The 25,688-nt window shown below is 49.8% G+C and overlaps 1 protein-coding gene across 7 annotated transcripts in view; it reads left to right on the forward strand.

Moving 5' to 3' along the window:
* DHX38 (DEAH-box helicase 38) overlaps positions 1–25,688 on the forward strand; it is a 1,013,803-nt gene that overhangs the window by 416,518 nt on the left and 571,597 nt on the right. For all 7 annotated transcript variants that reach the window (XR_014972206.1, XM_085638518.1, XM_085638522.1 and 4 more), the window contains exon 12: positions 18,349–18,486. Coding sequence is in view for 6 of the 7 variants with exons in the window: in XM_085638518.1 (XP_085494644.1) it covers positions 18,349–18,486 (138 nt within the window). In the remaining variant the exon portion in view is untranslated. The remainder of the gene's footprint in view (positions 1–18,348; positions 18,487–25,688) is intronic.

Genomic DNA, 25,688 nt, shown 5'->3' on the forward strand with positions numbered 1-25,688 from the left:
CTGTATTGGTTCAACTGAAACCGAAACCGAAAGTGGCGCTGGTCGGATCGAGGCCCTCCACACCTTCGACGCCAGCAAAACCCGTCGGCACCGAGCGCAACAAACGAGACTTCGGTGCCGAGCTCGAAGCGGCCGACGTCGGAGTCGACATACGGAAAAAGACCTTCGGTGCCACCAAACCTACTCGGCTCCCGGCACCGACGCAATCGGCTCCGACCCCAAAGGTCAAACTACCTGCCGCGTCTCACACCGCTTCGACGGCACCACCAAAGCCACACTCATCGAAGGCGTCGACGGCCATTCCCGCCCCTCGACTCCACGACTCACCGGCGCCGAAAAAGTCCACGCCCGCCTCCACAGAACCGGTCGGCGCAAAGGAATCAAGGGCGCTCCAGGTGCCACCCGTTGCTGCGCAGCGCACCAAAAATAAAAATGTCCTCCAGGACACGTCGGGCTCCGAGCCAACAAAAGCTCCAACAGCCTCTTCGGCACCAGCCAACATTACTTTTGGCCTGCCACCATCAACGGCCCCGAAACTGTTCCAAATCAGGACACGGGTCACCCACACCACGATCACGCCTGCCGAACACTCTGCGGAGACGTCTCCATTGCATATCATCGACGCCGACACCGGCAGGATGATTATCCACAAAAGGAGAATAACTTCTGAGCCAGCTTTGGACTGCTTTCGGATCCCACTTAAGAGAAAGCTGCCAGTGGCTTCAGAACCAGTTCTTTACGAACCTTTCCATTCACCCTACCAGGATCCACAATCCTTCTCTCCCACACACTCCGACACGGATGCGTTGGAGGACTACATGGGTGACCAAGTCCCCTACCCCGGAGGGATGGACCCTGATGGCCAACAGGACCCTGATCAAGCTTGGGATGACCCTGTAGACCCAGGTGCACCTATGGATGCACAGGATCCGCAACTCTATGGAGCAAAAACATCTCCCACAGAGGACACTGCCGCGTTCAACGCTCTAATTGAACGTGCTGCGGCCAATCATGGGGTGCAACTTCACTCGGACACCATCGAGGACGACTTTCTCATGGATACTTTCGCATCCTCAGAAAGGAATATAACGACTCTGCCCATGTTAAAGGGGGTCCTCAAGCCAGCAAAGGACATCTTCAAAGAACCCACCAGGGCAAGAGTGATAAACCCCAGGATCGACAAAAAATACAGATCGGCGCCTGGGGACCCTACTTACATTAGAGGCCAATTACCTCTGGATTCCATTGTCGTTGCGAATGCTCGCAAGAGGGCACACCCGCAAACAACAGGTGATGCTCCTCCCCCGGACAAAGAGTCCAAGGTGCTAGAGACCTCTGGCAAACGGGTTGCCGCCCAAGCAGCTAACATATGGCGCATTGCCAATACTCAAGCGCTCCTCGCTCGCTATGATCGAGCGCACTACGACACATTAGAACAACTACTCCAACATCTCCCTGACCAATTCAAAGAAGGTGCAGAGATCCTCATCAGGGAGGGACAACTGCTCACAAATGCATCCATTAAGTGTGCACTGGATGCCGCGGATACAGCTGCCAGAGCCATAAACACTAGCGTCATGTTGCGACGACACGCCTGGTTGCGAATCTCCGGATTCAAACCAGAGGTACAAAATAACATCCTCAACCAACCTGTCAACCCCGACTACTTATTCGGCCCGGAGGTTGACACTACCCTAGAGAAAATAAAAAAGGACACGGACACTGCAAAGTCCATGGGGGCCCTACAGACGCAGTCCTTTCGGAGCGGCTCCTTTCGTCGCCCCGGAAATAGAGGAGCAGGTAGAGGACAGGGGTCACAGCAAACATACAACAAGGGCAACACACAAAACACCTACGAAAAAAACACCCGGGGTGGATATCGTGGCTCCAGCACAAAGGGCAGAGGACGCGGCTACGGCAACACCAGGTCCTCTCCCAAGAACAAGCAGTGACGCCCTCTCCCTTCCTCCCGACCACATAACACCTGTCGGGGGAAGGCTACAAAGGTTCCTATCCACGTGGAACTCCATCACCACGGACAGGTGGGTCAAAGATATTGTCAAATACGGTTATTGTCTAGAACTAACCTCCACTCCACCCACCATACCTCCAAAAAACCGTCCTATGTCCTCAGAGCACTTAACGCTCTTACAGCAGGAGGTGCAAAGCATGCTTCTAAAAGGCGCAATCGAGGTCGTACCCGTCCACGAGCAAGGTACGGGGGTGTACTCCCTGTACTTTTTAATACCAAAAAAGGACGGGTCACTCAGACCTATATTAGACCTGAGACCCCTGAACCAGTACATTCTTTCCGAGCATTTTCACATGCTCACTCTACAGCAAGTCCTCCCGCTGCTCAAGCAGGGAGACTTTCTGGCCACACTGGACCTCAAGGATGCGTATTTCCACATACCCATTCACCCCTCACACAAGAAATACCTCAGGTTCACTGTTCAAGGGCAGCACTACCAATTCAAAGTCCTTCCCTTCGGCGTGACAACAGCACCCAGGGTGTTCACAAAGTGCCTAGCTACTGTGGCGGCACATCTACGGAGGCAGCACATACACGTCTACCCTTACCTGGACGACTGGCTCGTTCAAGCGAAGTCAGCCCAGCAATGTGCCAGCCACATGTCCCGCACCATCCACCTCCTTCACAGTCTGGGGTTCTCACTAAATTACCCAAAATCCCATCTCCAGCCCGCACACGTACAACAGTACCTCGGTGCGACTATAGACACTCTGGCGGCCACAGCTCAGCCAAATTTAGTGAGAATCAACAGCATGCAAATGCTGATTTCCAAGTTCAAACCACAACACTCCCTTCCCGCGCGAGTGTTCATGCAGTTGATAGGCATGATGGCCTCCTGCATCTTCATAGTCCCACACGCGAGACTACATATGCGCCCGCTTCAGGAGTGCTTAGCACGTCAGTGGAATCAGGCTCAAGGACAGTTGAAAGACCTAGTGTTGGTGAGCGGTCGGGCATACAACTCTCTGCATTGGTGGAATCCACAAAACCTTTGCAAGGGCCGACCGTTCCAAGAGCCTGTCCCACAGATAATACTGACAGCGGACGCGTCTCTCCAGGGATGGGGAGCTCATGTACTCCATTACACAGTGCAGGGACTATGGACACAACAACAAAAGAAGATGCACATCAACCTTCTAGAGCTGATGGCAATCTTCCTCGCTATGAAAACATTCAAAGTACACTTGTGCAACAAAGTCGTGTTGATCCGGACGGACAACATGACTGCAATGCACTACATACAGAAGCAGGGAGGAACACACTCTCCACAGTTGTCTCATCTGGCTCGGAGCCTGTGGAAGTGGGCCATTCAGAGGAACATGTTCCTCATGGCAGAACACCTCCCCGGCAAGGACAACCAGATGGCGGATCTGCTCAGCAGACACAGCCACCAGATGCACGAGTGGGAGTTACACCCATCAGTACTCCAACCGTACTTCCAGCAGTGGGGTCATCCAGAGATAGACCTATTCGCGACAAGCGAAAACGCAACATGCCAAAGCTTTGCCGCCAGGTTCCCACATCCGCAGTCGCAGGGCAATGCGATATGGATGAACTGGTCCGGCAGATTTGCGTACGCTTTTCCCCCAGCACCACTGATACCGCTGGTGGCACGCAAACTCAGACAACACTCACTGACACTCGTCCTGGTTGCTCCAACGTGGGCACGCCAGCCATGGTACACCACCTTTCTCGAACTTTCCGTGGTGCCGCATCAAAGGCTGCGGATCAAACCCGCGCATTTGACGCAGAACCATGGAGAGATTCAGCACCCAGATCCGCAACAGCTGAACCTGGCAATCTGGCTCCTGAAGTCCTAGAGTTTGGCTACCTAAACCTGCCACCTGACTGTATGGACATCATTAAGGAGGCCAGGAGACCCACTACCAGAGCTTGCTATGCAGCCAAATGGAAGAGGTTCGTCATTTATTGCAATAATAATGACATTAACCCGCTAGACGCGTCCATCCAAAACATTATTTGTTACCTATTACACCTATACCGATGCAATCCGGCGTACACCTCTATACGTGTCCATTTGACCGCAATCTCAGCCTATCTACAAACCAGGCAGCACCTCTCTATTCAGAGTGCCTGCCATCAAAGCATTCTTGGAAGGACTCAAACGAGTCATTCCACCTACCCACCCACCAGCCCCAATGTGGAACCTCAACTTGGTCCTCACACGCCTGATGGGTCCACCCTTTGAACCTCTACACTCATGTGAGATTCAATTCCTTACCTGGAAAGTAGCTTTCCTAGTAGCGATAACTTCTTTACGAAGAGTTAGTGAACTCCAGGCACTAACCGTCCAAGAGCCATTCATACAGGTTCACGCCAACAGGGTCGTACTACGTACCAACCCCAAATTCATGCCTAAGGTGGTATCGCAGTTCCATATGAATCAAACTATTGAACTGCCTGTTTTCTTTCAAAACCCACAAACTGTCGCAGAAAGGGCACTCCATACACGATGTAAAAAGGGCCCTCATGTATTATATCGACAGGACCAAACCCTTTAGAAAAACAAATCAACTTTTCGTTGCCTTTGCCCCACACCACAAAGGTAACGCTATTTCCAAAGCAGGAATAGCCAGATGGATCGTTAAATGTATTCAAATTTGATATCAAAAGGCTAAACGCACTTTAACGATTCCCCCTCGAGCCCACTCAACACGTAAGTTAGGGGCCTCCATGGCTTTCCTAGGAAACATTCCTTTGCATGACATATGTAGAGCAGCCACCTGGTCCACTACACATACATTTACCAAACACTATTGTGTAGATGTGCAATCAAAACAGCAGGCAGCTGTAGGACAGGCTGTTCTCAAAACTCTTTTTCAGACCGCTGCAGCTGGCACGGGTAGCCGCCGCTAATAGGAGGTACTGCTATGTATTCTATGCACAGATATGAATTCAGCAGCCCACATGCCTCGAACTGAATATGCTACTTACCAGTATGCATCTGTTCTTGTCATGTAGGGCTGGTGACATTCATATCGCCCTCCCTCCTCCCCGGCGCCTGTAGCAGCTGCAGCTCTCAGAATTACTGTAAGCATGGTCATCACTTTCTGTATCTACTCCATCACGGCCACAATGGCGAAAAACAATCTGAGGATGGAGAGGATGCCCATGCGCACTGCAGTCCAGGGGAGGAGTCACCTATCCAAGGATACTTCGAAGACTCTTCCAGGACAACAACGTGCAAACATCCGGACCCAACACTAGGCGGCGATCTATGCACAGAGATGAATGTCAGCAGCCCTACATGCCAAGAACAGATGCATACTGGTAAGTAGCATATTCAGACCTGTGTGTGTGTGTGTGGGGGGGGGGGGGGGGCGACATTGGTGCACACACCATTTAAATGTTACCATTCATCCAGCAGCTTATTCCTGGGTTCAGACTAGCATCAGGTCTGTAACCTATGCCTCCCGAGAGACCACAGTGAAAGCCATCTGCTTGGCATGCATGACATATAAAAAGAAAATGGTAGATGTCCCCAGCACCCTCCATTCACTCTGACTTCGATATGGACATAGGGACTGAGTCACTACCAACTTTTGAAGATCCGGACATCACCGAATAGCAGGACAATACCTTACATGACTGTAGCATAAACAAAAACACAGGACCCATCCCAAGTCTGCCCATAGACCGTAATCTGAGTATAAGCAAACCTAAAACAAATGATTCGATGGGATTCACTCCAGTCATCCCGTGAGGTAAATGTATATGTCAACATTGTATTATGTATAACAAATGACACTTTTATTATGTACTTTACATCAATAGTGCCAATCAGTGTATTAGAAAAGGTACAGGTGGTGCATTGATCATAGGTACCGTAGTGCAATATTGATGCATATGAGATATCTAGCCCCAAATTCCTTATCTTGGAATACTCGCCAGGCTGGATCTGGACATTTTTTCAGCAGTACCTCTGCGTGTCGGTAGAGGGCGTTGCAAAACTCCATCTCTTAATTGTGACGTCAACGGAGTCCATATAAGCCCTCTCCCAACGCGCTGAAGTCAGTTCCTCTTTTTTCACGTTAACACCCTGCAGTTTCTCCGGCCGCCTTGATGTTTTTTCCATCGACCGAGCAGGGTGCCTTCTTCCCTCTTCTTTAATGGCCAAGGTTCAAGCCTTGTGATCATGTGGAAGACAAATGTCTACCATGGATCCTCACTTGGTTTGAATGTTGTGTCTGGGTGAGAACCACAACTCCGAGTGCGACTCCTGTCAACGGCTCCGACCGAAAGCGCACAAGGAACATCACATGAATCGCAATCGCGGATGTCACAGTCTTTGAAGTCTTCTCATCGTCCTTGGTCCCCTACGTGTTCTAGGAGCTGTTCTGTGGGCGTCATTCACCTTTGACTACCGGAGGTAAGTCTCTGTGCCGGTGGTCGAAGTCACGGCACCTCCCATATCGTCGCCTACCGCTGATCCTCACTGTTTTGTTGAAGTGCTGAGGCATGAATGCACCTCGCATCTCCCCACCTATCCTGGGGCCGGGGTGTCTTTGACCCAAATGAGACAATTGTCTCAATCTCTTCTTTCTGTTCTTGGGTCGTCACCTCTCTCTGGAGCGCCCTCGGGCCCCACGGATGTGTATGAGGTCATGCCTGTGACTCCACTGGCGGGTTCTTCTTCAGCTTCAGGTTGGCCTCTTGTGTCTGACAGCTCAGCAGCACCTGTGCACAGCCCATCGCGGCTCCCACCTTCGGCTCCCACCTTCGGCTCCTGCTTCTGGCCTGCTGACTCCGATGTTGGCGTCGAGCTCTTGTCTGACGGCTCCCGTTGAAGCCCATAGGCGTTCCTACCGACGTCGATTCGTCAGCTTTTCGGCGTTGACTCGCTTCGGTAACTAACCATCCCAGATGTTTCCCGGTGTGTCCCTCTCCAATTACAGACACTCTACCACCTCCTATGTAGTCAGGCCAGTTACTTAACTTGGGTGATGGCAGTGGCACAGAATCTTCGATAGCCTCCAGCCTCCTGTCTCCTCCTGGTTTGGTTACAGAGGCAAGTTCTGCACTGGCAGACCTGCTCAATCGAGTTTTGGTTGCCCGAGATTTACACCTTCCTTCGGTGGAATTATTAACAGACCCCTTAATAGGCTAATGTTGAGCCTGTATTTCCTTATAGTGACTGTCTTTTCGAAATCCTGTTGGGTGTTTGGACTAAACCTGAAAATGAGCTCCCTCGGTGTGCATGGTTGCGTACTTCCAGGTTTTCAGAGGCTATGCAAACTGCTTTGATTGACATGCCTTTTGATGGCACCTTCCTTTTTGGTGCACACGTGGACTCTGCTTTATGAAAGTTCAGGGATAGTCATGGTGGTATGGAGTCCTAACTCTGTTGTGCTAAGGTCGTTGGGGACAGTTGTTTCCCCCTTGTTTTGACACTTTTCTGCCTTTCTAGGATGAAGTTCTTCCCTCCCATCCAGGGAATACACACGGTGTGGTGTGCCTGCTTTCTGCAGGTACATTTTGTCTCATTTATGCTGTTGGTGACAGATTTCGTTTCCAGCCCTCTGGAACTTTTCCTACTCTGGGTGTCTGTTCTTTGGATCTTGCCACTTGAATGTATCCTACCAGAGTGCTTACTTTGTGGCAGGTATTTTGTTTTCGTTTTTGTTAACATTATATTGCATACTTTAGAGGCATTTTTTGAGAGCTACTTATGCACTTAGTACCTCATATAGGGACTTTGCCTTCCTCTTCCTCCACCCTTATGTCCATATGGGCTATGCTGGTGCCACAGGCAGGCAAACTCTTTGGCCTGATTTGCTTTCATTTACATCTTCGATCCTTTTCGGTGTGGCCCTTCTCTTTACTTTGTTTCACTCTCTGGAATGCATGGATTTCTCATGTTGTGTTCATGTTAGTCCAAGCCTGGGTTCTACAACTCCAAACTTCTCGTGCTCCTGAGATTGTTTGTCTCCGGCAGTCTGGTATTCTTGTGTCTGTTATATACATATCTGCCATCACACCTGTGGGGTTACTGTTGTGTCTGCTGGTCTATTAGGTCCTCTTCACCTCGGACACCGGTCCTCTTGATGTTGGATCCTTGCCTGGTATTCTTATGATCGAGGCATGTGAGTTGTTTTTCTTAGAAGTCTTTCCAGTCACGAGGTAGGTGACTCCTCCTTTCGGTGATAGTGTGCATGGTTATCGACTCCAAAGTTAGATTGTTTTTTTCCCACCATTGGGTTCAGACGTGAACTGCTGTGCTCCGGTTCAACACTGTTTCTCACGTTCCCCTCTGTGCGCAATCCACTTACCCTCGACGGTATTGTTTTCGATTGCGTATTCCCTTTCTCTGCGTATCCGATTTAATAAAAAAAAAAAAATTGAAACTTGTGGAATGCCAATGGGCCTATCCACGACGGTCCGTCTCGCAGTTGATGGAACGGACTTCATTCAAACTCTGCCCTTGGTGCCACGCGAAGTTCCCGCGCACCAACTCGCACGAAGTGTGCAACCTGTGCTTATCTCTGGAGCAGAACAAAGAAGACTGCGACGCGTGTAAATCTTTCCGCTCCAAGAAAACGCTCCGCTACCATCGGGTCTCAACGTCGCGACATGCAGAGTCAGAACTCCGGCTCCGTTCCGGACCTCTTCAGAAAAGAGTCCGAACAAGAAAACGGCTATGCCATAGGGGCCGAGGAAGAACAAGAGGATCCTGTCTTCGTCTCAGAGTCCGGCTCCGATGTGGACGGAGATATTCCGCAAGGTCAGCGTATCTTGTTTACAGATCCTCCCTTGCCCCAAAGTACAACTCAGCCGAAGAAAAAGGCTCCTATTCCACCTCTGCCTTCGGGCTATGGTCTGCACCGTGAGCATGTTTCCAATGCCCCACTTTGGGCTCGGCATTGAAAAATACGTCAAAGCCTTTCGGCTCTGGGTCGAGTCGTCCACACTCAAGCACTGAACCAAAATCTTCGGGGTCGAAGCCAAAACCCGTCTCGGGGCCCACCTCCTTCGACGCCGAAATAGTCTTCAAAACCGAAGACACCAGCACTTAAAACTTAGGCTCAGAAACATAAAGGTGGTCCGATACCATTGAAGGAGCCCGTTTCGATGTCCCGCCTCTAAAACCAGACCTGAAACAAAAGGAGCTGTTCATCAATCCAAAAACTGGACATATTGCGACCAAATTGCCACTCAAACGCAAATCTGACTCAAAGGAAGCCTATCATATTTCTTTAAAGAAGAAACATATGGGTACTAACCCATCTCCTCCTCCTCCATCACCTCCTTCCCCAGAAACACAACACTTGTTAATTACACCTACTAATTCACTACCACCATACACACCTGATGATCCGGATGATGGGGATGGGGACAATGATCCTGCAACTGCAGATCCCTGGAAAGATTACAACACAGATTCTCCCACAGGTAACAATGCTGATCTTTACCCTCCTAAACCTTCTCCACCAGATGACAATGTAGGCTATATAGCACTGTTAAGCAGATCACGGGATTCACTTAAACAGAGAATCTCTAGAGGAGGATTTCCTTTTTGAAACACTTAGCAGTTCCCAAAGATCCACTCACACAGCCCCCATGCTCAAAGGTATACAAAGACATGTGGGTGACATATTTAATGGTCCTGTTCTTACCCCCAAGATAAACAAAAAGTATAAATGTGCACTATCAGACCCAGTTTACATCAAGGGCCAGTTACCCTTAGATTTGTTAGTAGTTTCTAATGCCCATAAATGGACCAATTCTCAAACGTCAGGGGATGCCCCATCTCCGGACAAAGAGTCTAAGTTGATACACGCCTCTGGGAAAAGAGTAGCCTCCCAAGCTGCAAATTTCTAGCGCATTTCTAACACCCAAGCCCTTTTAGCCAGGTACTATAGGGCACATTGGGCCGAAATTTAGCAATTGCTCCAATTCCTACCTGATGAGCACAAGTCCAAAGCTCAAGACCTAGTGCAAGAGGGAAAGCTTATCTCTACAATTCCATTTGGTGCGCATTAGATGGGGTGGACACTGCGTCTAGAGTCGACAACACCCTCGTGCTACTAAGAAGGAATGCATGGTTAAGAATTTCTGGCTTTAAACCAGAAGTTCAAGCTTCTCTTCTTAACATGCTGTTTGACAAACACCTCTTTGGTCCTGTTGTAGACACGTCCTTAAAGATGAAAAAGGACACGGACGTGGCAAAATCTATGGGAGCCCTACAGTCCCCTTCTGGTCGTGGTTGCTTTCTTCACTCCTTCTATTGTGGGGGTACAGGTATATCTCCTCAGACACTGCAAGGGCAACAATCAGCCCTCTGCTTCCAAGGGTTTCTTCAGAGGGGCCTACAGAGGCAACAATGGCAAAGGTAGTGGTAGAGGTTCCAACACACGCACCTCTCCCGCCAATACCAAACAGTGCCTTGCCTACACTCCAACCCCCCTCCCCCCCCCCCCACCTCCCAATCATTTAACATCTGTCGGGGGCGTCTTTCACAATTCCTACCTGTCTAGCAATTAATAACTACAGACAAATGGGTGCCTGGAATTATCCGTTCTGGTTATTGCCTGGAGCTTATTAGCAATCCTCCAAACATTCCTCCACGTTTACACAAAATGTCACCAGACCATTTACACCTCCTTCAATCTCTCCTTTTGAAGGAAGTCAGAGAGCACGTACCACTACAATATTAGCGGTCGGGCGTATAATCCCTGTACTTTCTCATACCCAAAAAGGACGGTTCTCTCAGACCTATTTTAGACCTCAGAGAATCAAACCTTTACATACAATCAGCCCACTTTCATATGGTGACGCTTCAACAAGTGCTCCCTCTGTTACAACAAGGTGACTTAAAGGACGCATCTTTCCACATTCCGCTACATACCGCTGATCGCAAATTTCTCAGATTATGTGGTAGCGGGGCATCATTACCAGTTCAAGGTACTCGCAGTCACCACTCCTCCCAGTCTTTACGAAATGTCTGGCAGTAGTTGCTGCTCACCTACGAAGACAACACATTCATGTCTTCCCATACTTGGACGACTGGCTCATCAAAGCCAGTACGTACCCAAAGTGTCTCCAGCACAATCACCTAACACTGCAGTCACTGCACCAACTGGGGTTCACAGTCAATGCGTTGAAATCGCATCTTCAACCTTGCAACACTCAAAACTATCTAGGATCCACTTTAGAAACTCAAAAAGCTCTGTTTTTCCCCAGTGCAGCCAGAATTAGCAATATTCAGTCTCTGATTCTCCAGTTTCAGCCCACTCACTCACTACCAGCTCTAGTGGATAAGTAGCTGCTGGGAATGATGGCCTCTTGCATCATGATTGTTCCCTATGCCAGGCTTCACATTCGTTCCCTTCAGGAATGCTTAGCAAGTCAGTAGAACCAGTCGCAGGGTCCCTTAAACAAACTAGTGTTGGTAAACGTCCGTACTCATCGCTCTCTGCAGTGGTGGAACCCACAAAATTTGTCAAATGGACTGCCCTTCATAGACCCCGTTCCACAGACCGTACTAACAGCAGACGCGACGCTCACTGGTTGGGGAGCTCATCTCCAGAAACACACAATTCAAGGCTAGAGTCGAAAGCAAAAAGCTCACCACATAAATCATCTAGAGCTGCTAGCAGTGTTTCTAGCGCTAAAAGCCTTTCAAATTCACCCTGTTGGCAAAGCTGTCCTAGTTCGCACCGACAACATGTCAGCTATGTATTATATACAAAAACAGGGGGGGGGGGTTGGACACACTCTCCATCTGTCACACCTAGCTTAAGACATTCCGAAATGGGCCATGCACCACAAAATCTAACTCCTAGCAGAACACCTCCCAGGAGTCAACAATTAGATTGCCGACCTTCTCAGCAGGCAGAGGCAGTAAATCCATGAGTGGGAAATTCACCCGCATATTCTCCTCCTGTACTTTTAAAGTTGGGGTTTTCTCAAATAGATCTTTTCGCCACACACAAAACACAAAATGCCCAAGCTTTGCCTCCAGGTATTCACACCCGCTCTCCAAAGGCAATGCACTATGGTTGAACTGGTCAGGGATATTTGCCTATGCTTTTCCGCCTCTCTCACGGATCCAGCGCAACCCACCCGCAAGAACACAACCGAACCGAAGACCTTGCAATGTATCCTCCTCAACGTCCAATCCCTCCACAAACACGCCACTGAAATCTGGGACCTCCTTGACAGCACCACCCCGGACGTAGCATTCTTTACCAAAACCTGGACCAACACCATCTCGGGACCGGACATCGCCATCGCCATTCCCCAAGATCTCCAGGAAGGACCGCCCCTCCCGCCCTGGAGGAGGAATCGCCATCGTCCACAAATCCACCCTCTGCCTGAGCACACTCCCGACGAGCCCACAGACCTGATGGAACACCTTCACTTCAAGATACTGGCCAGCCCTACCTCCACCTTCCGAGGAACCCTCATCTACCGACCCCCTGGACCCAGCGGACTTTTCGCCAACGCCATCAAGGACATCATCTCCTCGCATGCCATCGCGTCCACCAACTACACCCTACTGGGAGACCAACTTCCACCTCGACAACCAACTGGACCCCAGCGCCACATCCCTCCTGGACAACCTCCACAACATTGGACTCCGACAGATTGTGACCGAACCCACGCACTCAGCAGGACACACCCTCGACCCCCTCGTCATAACAGGAAACTCCATCACCTTCAGCCAGACCACTGAACTCCCATGGACTGACCATCGATGCGTCCACTTCACCTTCAGAACACCCACCATCCACTGACCCCAGCACCTGCTCTCACGAAGAAACTGGACGACCAGCTAACCCTCATCACTCAGCAACTCCACCCCAACCATCGTGGAAAACGACGACCCCTACACCGCAGCCCGAACCCTGCACAGATGGATCTCCGACAGCGCCAACACCATAGCCCCCCTCAAGAAAAACAACACCCACGCCAAGAAAGCCCACAACTTCAGAGCTGCCACCAACGCCCACCACCAACTCATCAGAAAAACAAGGAAAAAAGCGATTGAAGACAGAATCTCCACTCATGCACACAACAGCAAAGAACTCTTCAACATCATCAAGGAGTTCGCCCAACCCACCAGCGAATCCACCGACATCCCTCCCTCACAAGACCTCTGAGACAAAATCCGCACCTTTTTCCACCACAAAATCTAGGGCATCTACGACAACTACGAAGACAACCAACACACTGAACCCTCTCCAACCACCCCGACACCCTGAAGCCAGCCATCGACAACTGGACAGCCCTCCCCGCCGAAGACACACTGAAGACGATGAAGTCAATCCACTCCGGGGCCTCCACAGACCCCTGCCCCCACCACATTTTCAACAGAGCCTCCGACACCATCGCACCCATGCTCTGCCATACCATCCCTGGCATCCGCCTCGTTCCCCGACGACTGGAAACACGCTGAGCTCAACCCCCTCCTGAAGAAACCCTCGGCGGACCCCACCGACCTCAAAACGTACAGACCCATCTCCCTGCTCCTGTTACCAGCTAAAGTCATTGAGAAAGCCATCAACAGCCAACTCGCCACATTCATCGAAGAGCACAACATCCTCGACTCCTCCCAATCCGGCTTCAGAAAAAAACACAGTACGGAAACCGTACTCCTCGCCGCAACAGATGACATCTGCACCATACTGGACAAAACAGCCCTCATCCTCCTCGACCTCTCAGCGGCGTTCGACACAGTCTCTCTCCGCACCCTAATACGCAGACTCCACGGCGCAGGGATCCAAGACAAGGCCCTCGACTGGATATTATCCTACCTCTCCGGCAGGACGCAACAGGTCAGACTCTACCCCAATCCCCCCGCCCCCACATTACCACCTGCGGAGTCCCCCAGGGGTCCTCCCTCAGCCCTACGCTCTTCAACGTCTACATGGCTCCGCTCGCCACCATCGTCCGAACCAGCAGACTCAAAATTGTGTCATATGCAGACGACACCCAACTCATCCTCTCCCTATCCAACAAACCCAACACCGCCAGACACAACTTTCGAGAAGGCATGGAAGCAGTCGCCAAATGGATGAAAAACAGGCAGCTAAATACCAACAAAACGGAAGTACTCATCATGGGCCCAAACCCAGACGCCTGGAACGACACCTGGTGGCCCCCCGCCCTCGGAAACCTGCCCACCCCTACGGACCACGCATGCAACCTGGCAATCATCCTGGACTCAGAGCTCAAAATGGACTGCCAGATCAACTCAGTCTCATCCTCCTCCTTCTACACGCTCCGCCTCCTACGTAAGACAGTCACTCATGCCCTGGTCACCAGCAGGCTCGACTACTGCAAGGCACTCTATGCCGCAATAAACAAAAACCTCACCCGCAAGCTACAGAACATCCAAAACGCCGCCGCAAGACTGATCCTCAACCTGCCAAGACACTGCCACATCTCCCAGCACCTGCACACACTCCACTGGCTCCCCATCGAAGCTAGAGTCACCTTCAACATGCTAAACCACGCTCACAAAGCCCTCCACGACACCGGACCAGCATATCTGAATAGCCGACTCAAATTCCACGCACCCTAAAGGACCCTACGATCAGCCCAGCTCTCCTACGCCGTGGTCCCCCGCACCAGAAAGACCAGATCGGGTGGCCGCTCCTTCTCCTTCTGCGTGGCCAGAGCCTAGAACGACCTTCCACTCCACCTCAGACAGACAACATCGCTCCCCATCTTCACAATAAACCTCAAAACCTGGCTCTTCGACATACCCCCTCCTTGATGGACTGGAACCTGTGACGACCTTCCCGCTACCCCCCCCGCCCCACACCCTTGAGACTCTTAGGGGTGTGTAGTCGCGCTTAACAAACACCTGATTGATTGATTGACCCTCCTACTCAGAGAGTGCTTAGGTTCTATACTTTGGACCACCATTTTCAATTATGTGTGCTCCCCTTTGGTCTTTCTTTAGCACCTAGAGTCTTGACAGAAACCATGGCACATTTGGTGATAGGCAACCTTGCATTCCTTGGGGCCATTGGCTTACCCTTACTTGGAATATTGGTTGATTGCTCTTCCCAAGAGTCTTCAAGTCATCAACGTGATGTGCCACTGTCTTCGGACGCATGATTTCCTGTTGAATGTCTAGAAATCTCACCTTTTGCCCTCTCAAGAGCTTTAGTTCATTAGGGCTCTGTTCATCACAAGCCTGGGAAAGGTATTCCTCCTGCCTGCCTGCCTGCCAGCAAAAGCTGATGTCACAACTCAGAGCCTTGTTACCCAGAAAGCCTCAGCAAGAGACTGGTTGAGGTTCAGGATGACATTGTGGTATCATTGTTCCTAGTGCCTTGGCTTCTCTATCGATTTCTTTTGGTGTGCCATCTCCTTTCTCAGTGGGATCCAGCATCCCAGAACTATGAGACTCAGATTCAAGTCTCGCCGTTCACAGTTCAGAAGTAGCAGTGGTGGCTTACAGTTTTGAATATAGGCAAGGGACTGTCTTTCGCCTCATCACCCCGGACCTGTGAAAATCACTATGGATGCAAGCGGCCGGGTGTGAGGAGTTACAATGGAGAATCTGAAGGCACAATGTGTTTGGCCAAAAAGGGGGTCCATGAATTTTTCAAAAAGGAAGATCTGACAGAACTTCACAAAGCCCTCTTGTTTTTTGCTCCTCAGATCATCAACAAACCAGTTCAGATCAGGACAGACAATCTTGTTGCAAGAGCTTATCGGAACCATCTGGGGGAGGGGGCGGCAATGTGTCCCTCAGTCAGATTCATTGGCAGAGCAGATAGGGAGTTGGGCAGAGAGCAACCTTCTCTCCCAGACAGCGATCTATCTTATGGGGAGGAAGAATATGCATGCAGACCTTTTAAGTCGAACATTTTCCTCCTTGGCCCCCCTATCGCTTTGTGCTCAGTTGTTCAAGCAGACTATGGATCGGTTTGGGATACCGCTGCTAGATCTATTTGTCTCCTCAGGACACTCTTCTGCCTTCTGTTACCTTCTTCCATTCCAGGAAGCCTGAGGGATAGGCGTGATGAGCCTCAGGTGGCTCCTTGGTCTGGCATATGCCTTTCCCCCCATTTGCTCTCATAAGTAAGGTGGTAGCCGAGATAAAGATTGAAAAAGAAGTGTTGCTTATGGTTCCCTTTTGCAAACGCCATCCCTGGTTTCCATGGTTACTTTATCTGGCCCTCCCACCTCCCTGAATTTTTCCTCTAGACGCATATCTCCTCTGAGCTATCCGATCTTCCTTCAACGTTTGTCTCTGGGGATCTGGAGATTGAGAGGTGGAGGTTAGAAGCCCTAGGATATTGTTTTGAAATCGCTGCCACTATTCAGAACTCTAGAAAGAGTGAAACACTCAAGATCTATGACAGACATTGGAGTAATTTTTCTAGGTGGTGTTCTGTCAGAGATCTTAATCCTGTTTCATGTGAAAGGGGCAAATCCTAGATTTTCTTAGAGATGGGTTTTTCCTGGGGTTGGCTTTGTCCACCTTACATAATCAGGGGGCAGCGATTAAGGCTGTAAGGGGTCCCTCAGTTTCTTAATTGTATCATCTCGCTTCTTGTCTTTTGAGGAGCTGCCATCTAAGTTAATTCACCACTTTTGTCTTTGGACTTGCCTTTGGTGAAAATTGTTTACAAGAATCTTCTGTTGAACCTCTTCCAGCAGGACTTTAAAGGTACTTTTTCTTGTAGCAATAACTTGAGGCCGAAGGTTTTGGGGGGGGGGGGGGCGGGGGGTTTGAGCACATCTTTTCCACAAGCCCTTTGTGAAATTCCTTCAGGATAAGGTGGTCCTAAGGCTGGCATCCTCCATTCTTCCCAAAGTTTCTTCCCAAAGTTTCTTCCCTTTCCCATATGTCTCCGGATTTAATAATCCTGGCCTTTTTCCCCCCACCCTTTCCTCAAGCAAGAAATATTGTGGCATACTTAAGATTTGGTGAGAGCCTTAACCTTCTGCTTAGAAAGAACTCCCCTTTGCCCAGGAAAAGTCGATTTTTTATTAGTCACCTTCGGTTTGGCAAATAAAGGTCAATGACCTGTGGTTTCCACTTTAAGCCATTCGGTAAAACAGTAATTTCAATGGCTTATCAACAGGCTGACCGTTCTCTTCCAGTATCCATTCAGGGCCGTACAACAAGAATAATTTCCTTCTCCTGGGCAGCATTCAAGGGATCATCACTCAGACATTTGCGCGGCCACAACTTGGGCCAGTCATCAAACTTTGATGATTATAAATTGATAATGGGTGATGTTTTTCCTCTTCCTTTGGCTCAGCTGTCCTTTCTGCAGTACATTAATTTCTGATGACTCTTTGTAATTTCGTAAATAAATTCACTGGTTTTAGCATTGACTTATGGTTGAAGCAATTTTTTCTTTTATTTGCTTGGGTGTACGCTCTTTTCGTCATGACTGTGGCAAGGATTACTTACTGATAATCTTTGTTAGACTTTCTTGTCCTAGACCTACATTCCTTCCCAAGGAGAAGGGAGGAAACCATTGGTTCCAGTCTCAATACGGCTTGGTATTTCTGGACGTTCTCTAGTCAGGTTCTGCCTATATGGATTTGGAGGCAGCTGCATCTTGTGGGGGCTTTATTGGTTGGGGGATGAGTATGTTTTTATTATTTATATGGGTGAATTCTGTGGGCAAACCAGTGAGTAGCTCATTTCATCAGGACTGTGATAAGAAAGACTGACTCAGAGCAATGACGATTTCTGGTAAGTAACTACTTAGTCATTATCAGCTCAAAGGTCAGCCATTGACAGAGGTAGGTTGCAGCAGGTACATATCTGCTTCAAAGGGCATGCCACTGCCAGCTCGCTCAGTTGAGTCTGTGGCAGATTTTTCTTGGAGCTGTTACTCCGTGGAAGAAAGAATGCTTCTCTCTCTCTGACAGATCCAGTGTCATGTTTTCAGTATTTCTGCAGGAAGACTATGAGTAGATGTCCTCGTGTTGCTAACGCACCATGTGTAAAATCTCATGGCAATTCATACAGTCTTACATACATTTATATATATACAACTTAACACTATGCTTGAGAAAAACACTATTTACCATAGATATGTGAACGAAAAACACATTATCTTCATAAAAACCGAAAAATAAGCAACAGATTATTATGTTGTTTATATAATGGCATAAAAGCAGTTTGAGGCCAAAGGCCATAGTTCTTTCGCAGCCACCAGTACACATGAATGCATAGACACACAACAATCCACCATAGTGATGGTATGGTTTTTCTGAGGGCTGGAAAGACCGTGTCTGATATTCGGCATGCTATATACTGCAATATGTTTGTGAGTTGAATATATGAAATATAGCTTCATTTTTGCTTTCAGGACGGAGCAGAAATTTGCGGACCACATGAAGGAGAAGAGTGAAGCCAGCAGTGAGTTTTCCAAAAAGAAGTCTCTGCTGGAGCAGAGACAGTATTTACCTATTTTTGCCATCCAGCAGGAACTCCTAACCATCATCAGGTATTATTCATTAATAACTCACTCTCTATTGCAAAAATTCAATGTGCAACATCATTCCCTCACCCCATAATTGACCCACACCATCTGTAAACCCTACAGCTCTCCTTCCTTTGTGCTATTGTTCCCAGCTATGCGGACACTAATGCCACTTATGCGCATTTCCAAAGCAGTCATCTGCAAACTCAAGTCTAGTAGTTCCACTTCTACATAACCAGCACAACTTTTACTTCTCAGCAGTAGCTCCCTCATTTCACCAGCATGCACATCTGGAGACATACCCAGCTCTTAATACCGGTACAACAAACCACGCTCACTTCTATGGCTTGGCTGTACTTACCGTATTGCAAACAGTGCCTACTCTTTGCACGCCATACATATCCATCCCAACAAAAATCAAACTGATGCTCATTTGCACGTGACCCTAGTTAAACCTTGCTTTCTGTATACTGCATTACGGCACATATTTCGTCGTGGATCATTTGCAACGGGTGCTTGCACTAGGTTACAATACAGTTTAGAAGAGTATTTTTCAGTTATTAGCCTGATCATGTTTGGGCATGGCACAATAGATACTGAAATGTGATTTATTTAACAATCAGATGGGGCCACCCCTCCCAAAATTCCACCAACAGTCTTTCATCTGTCACTTCTTCAGCTTTCCATTGTTTACTTGGAGCCCTATTTTGGAGTCTATCTTTGGCAGTTTATATGTGTGAGAAAGTGGCTCGGTATATACTATTCCCAAATAGGTACAGGGTGTACAGAGTCCACAGTCCCCAGAGGTTTGGCAGAGGCTAAAGTTAGATATAACCTTACTCTCTAAAGTGGTTGCTTGGTCGAGCAATAAGGCAGTATCAGAGGACAGTGTAAAGCATTTGTTGCACACACTCAGCCAGCAAATGGTCTCACACACTCAATAACTGAACTCTAGGCCAATGGTTTATATATAAAAAAAATATATGCTTGTTTTATTTTAGAACCAACAATTGGTATTAAAATATACTTTCTCAGAATGAGATGCTTCATATAAATACTTTTGCAATATGCAATTGACTTTTGTAGAAAGTTACAAGTGGTTGCAATAGGCAACACAATTTTAAACACAATAATGCATGGAAGTTTCAAGTTATTTGCCACAGATTACTTTTAGAATTACTTTTGGAATTCCAGGACTGGATCCTAAATTCAGTCCTGGGTCAGTACTTGGAATCAAGTGATAAAAGTCGACTTAATTACTGTGATGATTTTTAGACAATATTTTGCTATTTTAAAAGTTGACACTTCGAAAATATTTCATAGAAAACAGTCATTGATTCCCTATGGCAGAAAATTCAAGTTACAGGTATGGTATGTTCTCGTTATTTTTGTAATCCAGTACTGGGTGCCTAGACTCAGTACTGGGACCTTTATCCAAAACAGGTAAGTAATTACGTTTTCAGAAATTATACGATTTTTAAAGAATATTTAAAGTTTGCAGAAATTGACACTTAGAAGAAATTTCACAGAAAAACAGTCAATGATTTCCTATGTGAGAAAATTGGGTTACGGGTAAGTACAGTTGTAAGTATTTTTCAGAGTCAGTGCTGGGCACCAAGATCCAGCACTGGGAGCTCACCTAAGAGCAGGTGAGTATTTTCGTTTTCGTTACCCGGCTGATTTTTGGTGAATATTTTAAGTTTTGAAAAGTCCACACTTAAAAGAAATTTCAGGAAAAGCCAGTCAATGTTACCCTATGGAGAAAATTGAGTTATCGGTTTAAAGGTAAGTATTCGACTGGCAGAGTTAAGATTCTGGGCATAGACTCAGGGGTCTCCCAGGGTCAGGTAGGTACAGTTGGTTCACCCTCAGCGGCACAAGGGCGGCCGGGTGCAGAGAGAGTTAGGCCCAATGTTATCCTATGAGAGGTAGGGGGGCCTTGGTTGGTGGCTGCTGACTAGCAGGCCACGCGGCTGTGGGAGCTGGGTTCCTGGTCACTTACTCAGGGCAAGTGGGGAAGTAGATAGGTGTAGAGGTTGCACTGCCAGGACCACTCGGGCGGCTGGGTGCAGGGTGCTTTTGAGCCTTTGGGTGCTCAATTGATTTCAATGGGAAATCTCCGGTTTAGAAAAAGACTGCAAGCTCGGGGACGAAGATTCTTCTGGTGCCACCACCACTTCGAGAGGTAAGTTGGGTAGTTGGAGGATAGGTAGGTACCCCGGGATTGGGCACAGGGGGCCGCGGGGTGCAGGGGTGCCTTTAGGTGTCGGGAAATCTTACCCTCTGTTGATCGCGGTTGGGGGGGCACCTTGTTCTGAGGCTGCAGGCTTCTTCAGGAGTGTCGAGGGAGGTCCTTGGGTGCCGGACTCGGGGTCACAGTCGCCGTGGGGTCGTCCTCGTGGTCTTTGTTCACTCCGGCACAGGCCAGGCTTGGCTGGTGCAGTGTGTGCTGGGTTCGCCGTTCCGGGCTGCTGCCAGGGATTAGAAGTAGCTTTTGAGTAGACCCTCTACTCATGGGTGTCCCAGGGGTTTAGAGTCAAAAGGTAGCCAGGTCCTCCGGGGTTTGTGAGGTTGCTGGCCACAAGAGATGCCGGATTGGAGCAGGAGCAGGTTCGAGGGTCGACAGACCGGTAGGGCTGGGGCCAAAGCAGTTGGTGTCTTCCTCTTCTTAGCAGCTGCAGGGCAGGACTTCTTTCTTCTAGCTCTTCTTCGGATTTTGGAATCTGGAATCTGGGGAAGGGAGGTTCAGGGTGCTCCTAAATACTAGATTTAGGGGTGTTACAGGTATGTGAAGGGCAGGGACAAATGGGTCCCTGTCCTGGGGTGGGTACACCCCCTATCCTACCTCTCTCCTGTGGGAGGGCGGCAGTAGCGTAATCCTGATTGGGCAGGGCTCCCCATCTTCAAGATGGCGAGAGCCCGGGGATTTGCTTCACCTCGCCTCCCCTACCTGAGGGGTGGGGTTGGCAGGCTGGCGCATCCCCTGTCCTTATTTGGGGTTTCCGGCCAAACTTCCCGCCAGAGTGGGGGGTTGCAGTGGCCTGGGGAAGCTCACAGAGGCGGCATGCCTTTGAAGCTTCCCCCTGCCCATCCTGGGGGAGGAGATTTAGCACCTCGCCCAGGATGTGCGTTGTTGCAGACCTAGGAAAGCAGGGGCTCTCCTACCCAGGGGTCCAGCAACATGTCTGCTGTGTGGCAGCCTAGGCAGCCTCAGAACTGACGTGGATTGTAGGTTAGGTTTCAGGGGGCCTCTCTAAGATGCCCTCTGTGTTGCTTGGTACATTAAATCCCACACTGGCATCAGTGTGGATGTAATGTGCTGAGATGTTTGATACCAAACTCCTCAGTCTTCAGTGCTGCCATTATGATGCTGTGGAGTTCGTGTTTGACAAGCTCCCAGCACCATGTACTCTTAAATGGCAGCACTGCACTTACAGGACCCGGGAATGGACCTGGGTACTGTAGGGGCACAGGGCTCCTGCCTCTGTGCCCACACCACTGGCATAAGGTACCCAGCTAGAGGGGTGGCTGATGTATGCCAGGGCAGTGTAGGTTGTGGGCATGGCACACAGGGATGTGTGCCATGTCGTCTCTGTTTTGTCTTGTACCCAGACACTCAGCCTGCCAGGGCAGTGTATGTGTGTTAGGGTACAGGACCTCTATGGGTGGCACAATGAGTGCTGCAGCCGTTAGAGGCCTTCCCTGGTCACAAGGCCCTGGGTACCCAGGGTACCACTTACCAGGGGCTGACATGTGGCCAGTGTTTGCCAATTTGGTTTTGAGGTTTTTGTTTAGGGAAGGAACAGAGGCCCTGGGCACCTGATTGGCAGGAGTCCAGGGCACACTCAGTCAAAGTACATTCAGCAATTCAGCAAAAAGTGGGGGCATACCATGCAAGAAAGATGGCACTTTCTCATAATATGATTTTGCTGCCCTCATGTACTTTCTAATGAATACTTTCTCACTCAGATGTGTGACCTGATTAAAAAAAAAAGAAAAATAAGAAATTACACAACCCTTGTGGCGCAGGCTGTGAATTTTCCTGTCTCACCGCTAGCATTGATGTAGAAATTCCATAAATAAGTGAGCTGTGCTGTAGGCAGCAGTTCCTTTTAATCAGAATTCAGCATGGCTTAGACAATAGGATCTTGAGCTCAAACTGTTTTGATAGTTCTGTCATGGACATTTAATTTTTAATGTGCATACATTTTTACTCCACTTGATGTTGATCAGATTTCACATGAACATGTTTCCAATAGAGGCCACATTACATGAGGCAGATGTTGATCTCCATTCCCCATTCTGTCAGAATGCTCTGTTCAACTTGACTGCCTTGTGTGACAATTGTGCTTTGATGCAAATTGGAGTAATGAGAGAGGGAAGTAAAGCTGTTCCAGGCTCAACATCATCAGCAAAGGTAAACAGAATTGAATGAGTGTCAAGGGATATGTTGGCCTCTCCAAAAACGTACGCTTGATCAGGAGAAAGACAACCTCACTGACTGTCAGTGAACTGCTTCCCCTCCCGCACAGCTCCACCTGGTAGCTGCTGCTCCTGACCCTTGCAGGTCTGCGAGTTCAAGGGAGCATCTTGCTTCGCTGCTGCCCTGTCCACTGTCTCTCTGCTTTCTGCCTTTTCTCCTCTGATCTCCTTTTTCCTTTAATCTTTTCTGTCACTTTCTTTCTCTTTATGCACTTTTGCACTTTTTGTGCCTTTTTTCTCTCTCTGTCTTTGCCGTTGCTCGTCCCCTGCGGCCCGTCCCCCCTCCAGCACGGCTTCCTGCCTCACAGCGTCCAGCACTCTCCCTCACACTGCTTAATGGTAGGCACACGCAGCTGGTGCACCAAAGGCAAGCCTGTCTGCACCTGGACCCCGTCTAGCGCCACGTACCCTGGTCCTCGGACCATCCACTGCTACAATGCTAGCACACTCCACGCCCTTAACACCAGACGCCACCTTCTGTCACCGGTCTGGCACAGAGAGGGGTTTTTGTGCCCCTGTTCACTCCTGGGGTCCCTTTTCGGCCAGATTGCACCCAAAGCATGAGGAGGAGGACTGGGAGAGGTCAGGCGACCCTCTGACTGATCAGCTAGACTCTGAGCAGGACTGGAGAGAGGAACTGGGGATGCCAGTGGTCTAGACACCTTCCCTGACCTTGGCATGTTGTCTCCTCCTACCGTGGCTATGGGGGAGAGAGTGTCGTACGCAGTGGTGTTGCGTAGGGCGGCCGAGGCTCTCAACCTCTAGCTTCCTATGGTGGCGGTCAGGACTATCCTCCTGACAAAGGTGCTTCAGCCGGCAGCGAGCTCTTCAGAACCGCTGCTGCCGTTAAATGAGGCCCTTACCGACGTCCTTTTGGGCACCTCTGGATAGGATGATTGACTGACGCCACCGCCCAGCTCCGTGTGACCACACTTTCCTCTCCCAACACCCCACCTCTGAGAGCTTGGTGATCCAAGCCTCCACTTCCAAGAGCACATTCCCTACCTCTCCACTGGAAAGGGAATCCAAGAAGCTGGATCATCTTGGAAAGAAGATTTTGTCTTCCGCCAGCTTGGGACTGCGGTCGGTAAACACTGCATGTCTATTGGGCCATTATTCCCACTCTGTATGGGACACTGTTGCGCAGGTACTGCCTCAGTGTCCGGAGTAGGCCCGGACAGTGCTCTCCCAGGCTATTGCCGCCGGGAGGGATGTGGGGAAGTTTACCATCCGTTGTGGGCTGGATACCGCCGACTCTCTAGGCAGGACGATTTCCACGTCAGTAGCCCTTCATCGCTACGCCTGGATGAGATCGACTGGCTTTTCGGGGGATGTCCAGAATACTCTCATGGACATACCTTTTGATGGCCGTCGCCTTTTTAGCTACAAAGTGGACAATGCTCTAGAGCGTTTCAAGGACTCACGGACTACGGCCAAGTCCTTGGGCCTCTCCAGCCGCCCTGCGCAGTCTGCTTTTAGCAACGAAAGGGGTGCCCCGCTATGTTCCGCAATCTTAGCGCATCCGGGGACATGGGAACCACCACCGTGGTTCAGGGAGCCAGCAGGCGGGACAGTCCACCTACAACCCCCCCCCCCCCCCAAAGCAGCCTCCAAACCTTCCTAGTCCGACTTTTCGGGCCCTTCAAATGCCAGTGGGCGGCAGGATCCGCCATCACCTCTCCCACTGGCACACCATCACGTCGGACAGGTGGGTTTTGCGGTTAGTCGGAAGGGGCTACTCCCTCCCCTTCGAGGATACCCCTCCAGCCATGCCACCCCAATACCACTGTATGTCGGAGGATCACCTGGGCCTTCTCCAACAGGAAGTTACGGCTCTCTTGGCCAAGGGAGGCAACGAGCGCGTTTCTGTCCCAGAAGTAGGTCGTGGTTGTAACTCCCACTACTTTCTGGTGCCCAAGAAGGACAAAGGCTTGCGTCCTATCTTGGATCTCAGGAACGTCAACCGCTTCCTCCGGAAGGAGAAGTTCAAGATGTTGACTCTCGCTCAGGTCTTGTCTGCCCTAGACCCTGGAGACTGGATGGTAGCATTGGACTTGCAGGACGCTTATTTCCACATTCCCGTCCTGTCGCCCACCGGCGTTACCTGCGGTTCACGGTAGGCCACGAGCCTTTTCAGTTTACCGTGCACCCCTTTGGCCTTACCAGCGCCCCTCGGGTGTTCACAAAAGTGATGGCGGTGGTCGCAGCTCATCTGCGCATATCAGGGTTCCAGTCTTCCCCTATCTCGACGACTGGCTGTCGAAGGCGGGCTCGCCCCAGACTGTCGTCTCCCACCTCCAGACTACAGCCCACCGCCTGTATTCGCTGGGGTTCACCATCAATGTGCCAAAGTCACACCTGATTCCCTCTCAGAAGCTCCTCTTCAACGGAGCGGTTCTGGACACGATGCAGTTTTGGGTCTATCCTCCCTAGCAGCGAGTCCGGGATATCCGGGCTATGATACCGATCTTTCAGCCCTTATCCCGGATTTCGGTCAGGATGACCCTGAGGCTGCTGAGCCTCATGGCCTCCTGCATCCCGCTGATCGATCATGCCAGGTGGCATATGCGGGCTGTGCAGTGGGACCTGAAGTTCTAGTGGATGCAGCATCTGGGGAATCTGTCCGATTGCATCTAGATCTCAGAGGGAACTGCATGTCACCTGCAGTGGTTGCTCATGAACCAGGATTGGGTCAACGGCAGATCCCTCTCCCTTCTCCAACCAGAGCACACAGTGGTGACGGA

The sequence above is a fragment of the Triturus cristatus genome, chromosome 12 (assembly GCF_964204655.1).
Source record: "Triturus cristatus chromosome 12, aTriCri1.1, whole genome shotgun sequence".
NCBI lineage: Eukaryota > Metazoa > Chordata > Amphibia > Caudata > Salamandridae > Triturus > Triturus cristatus.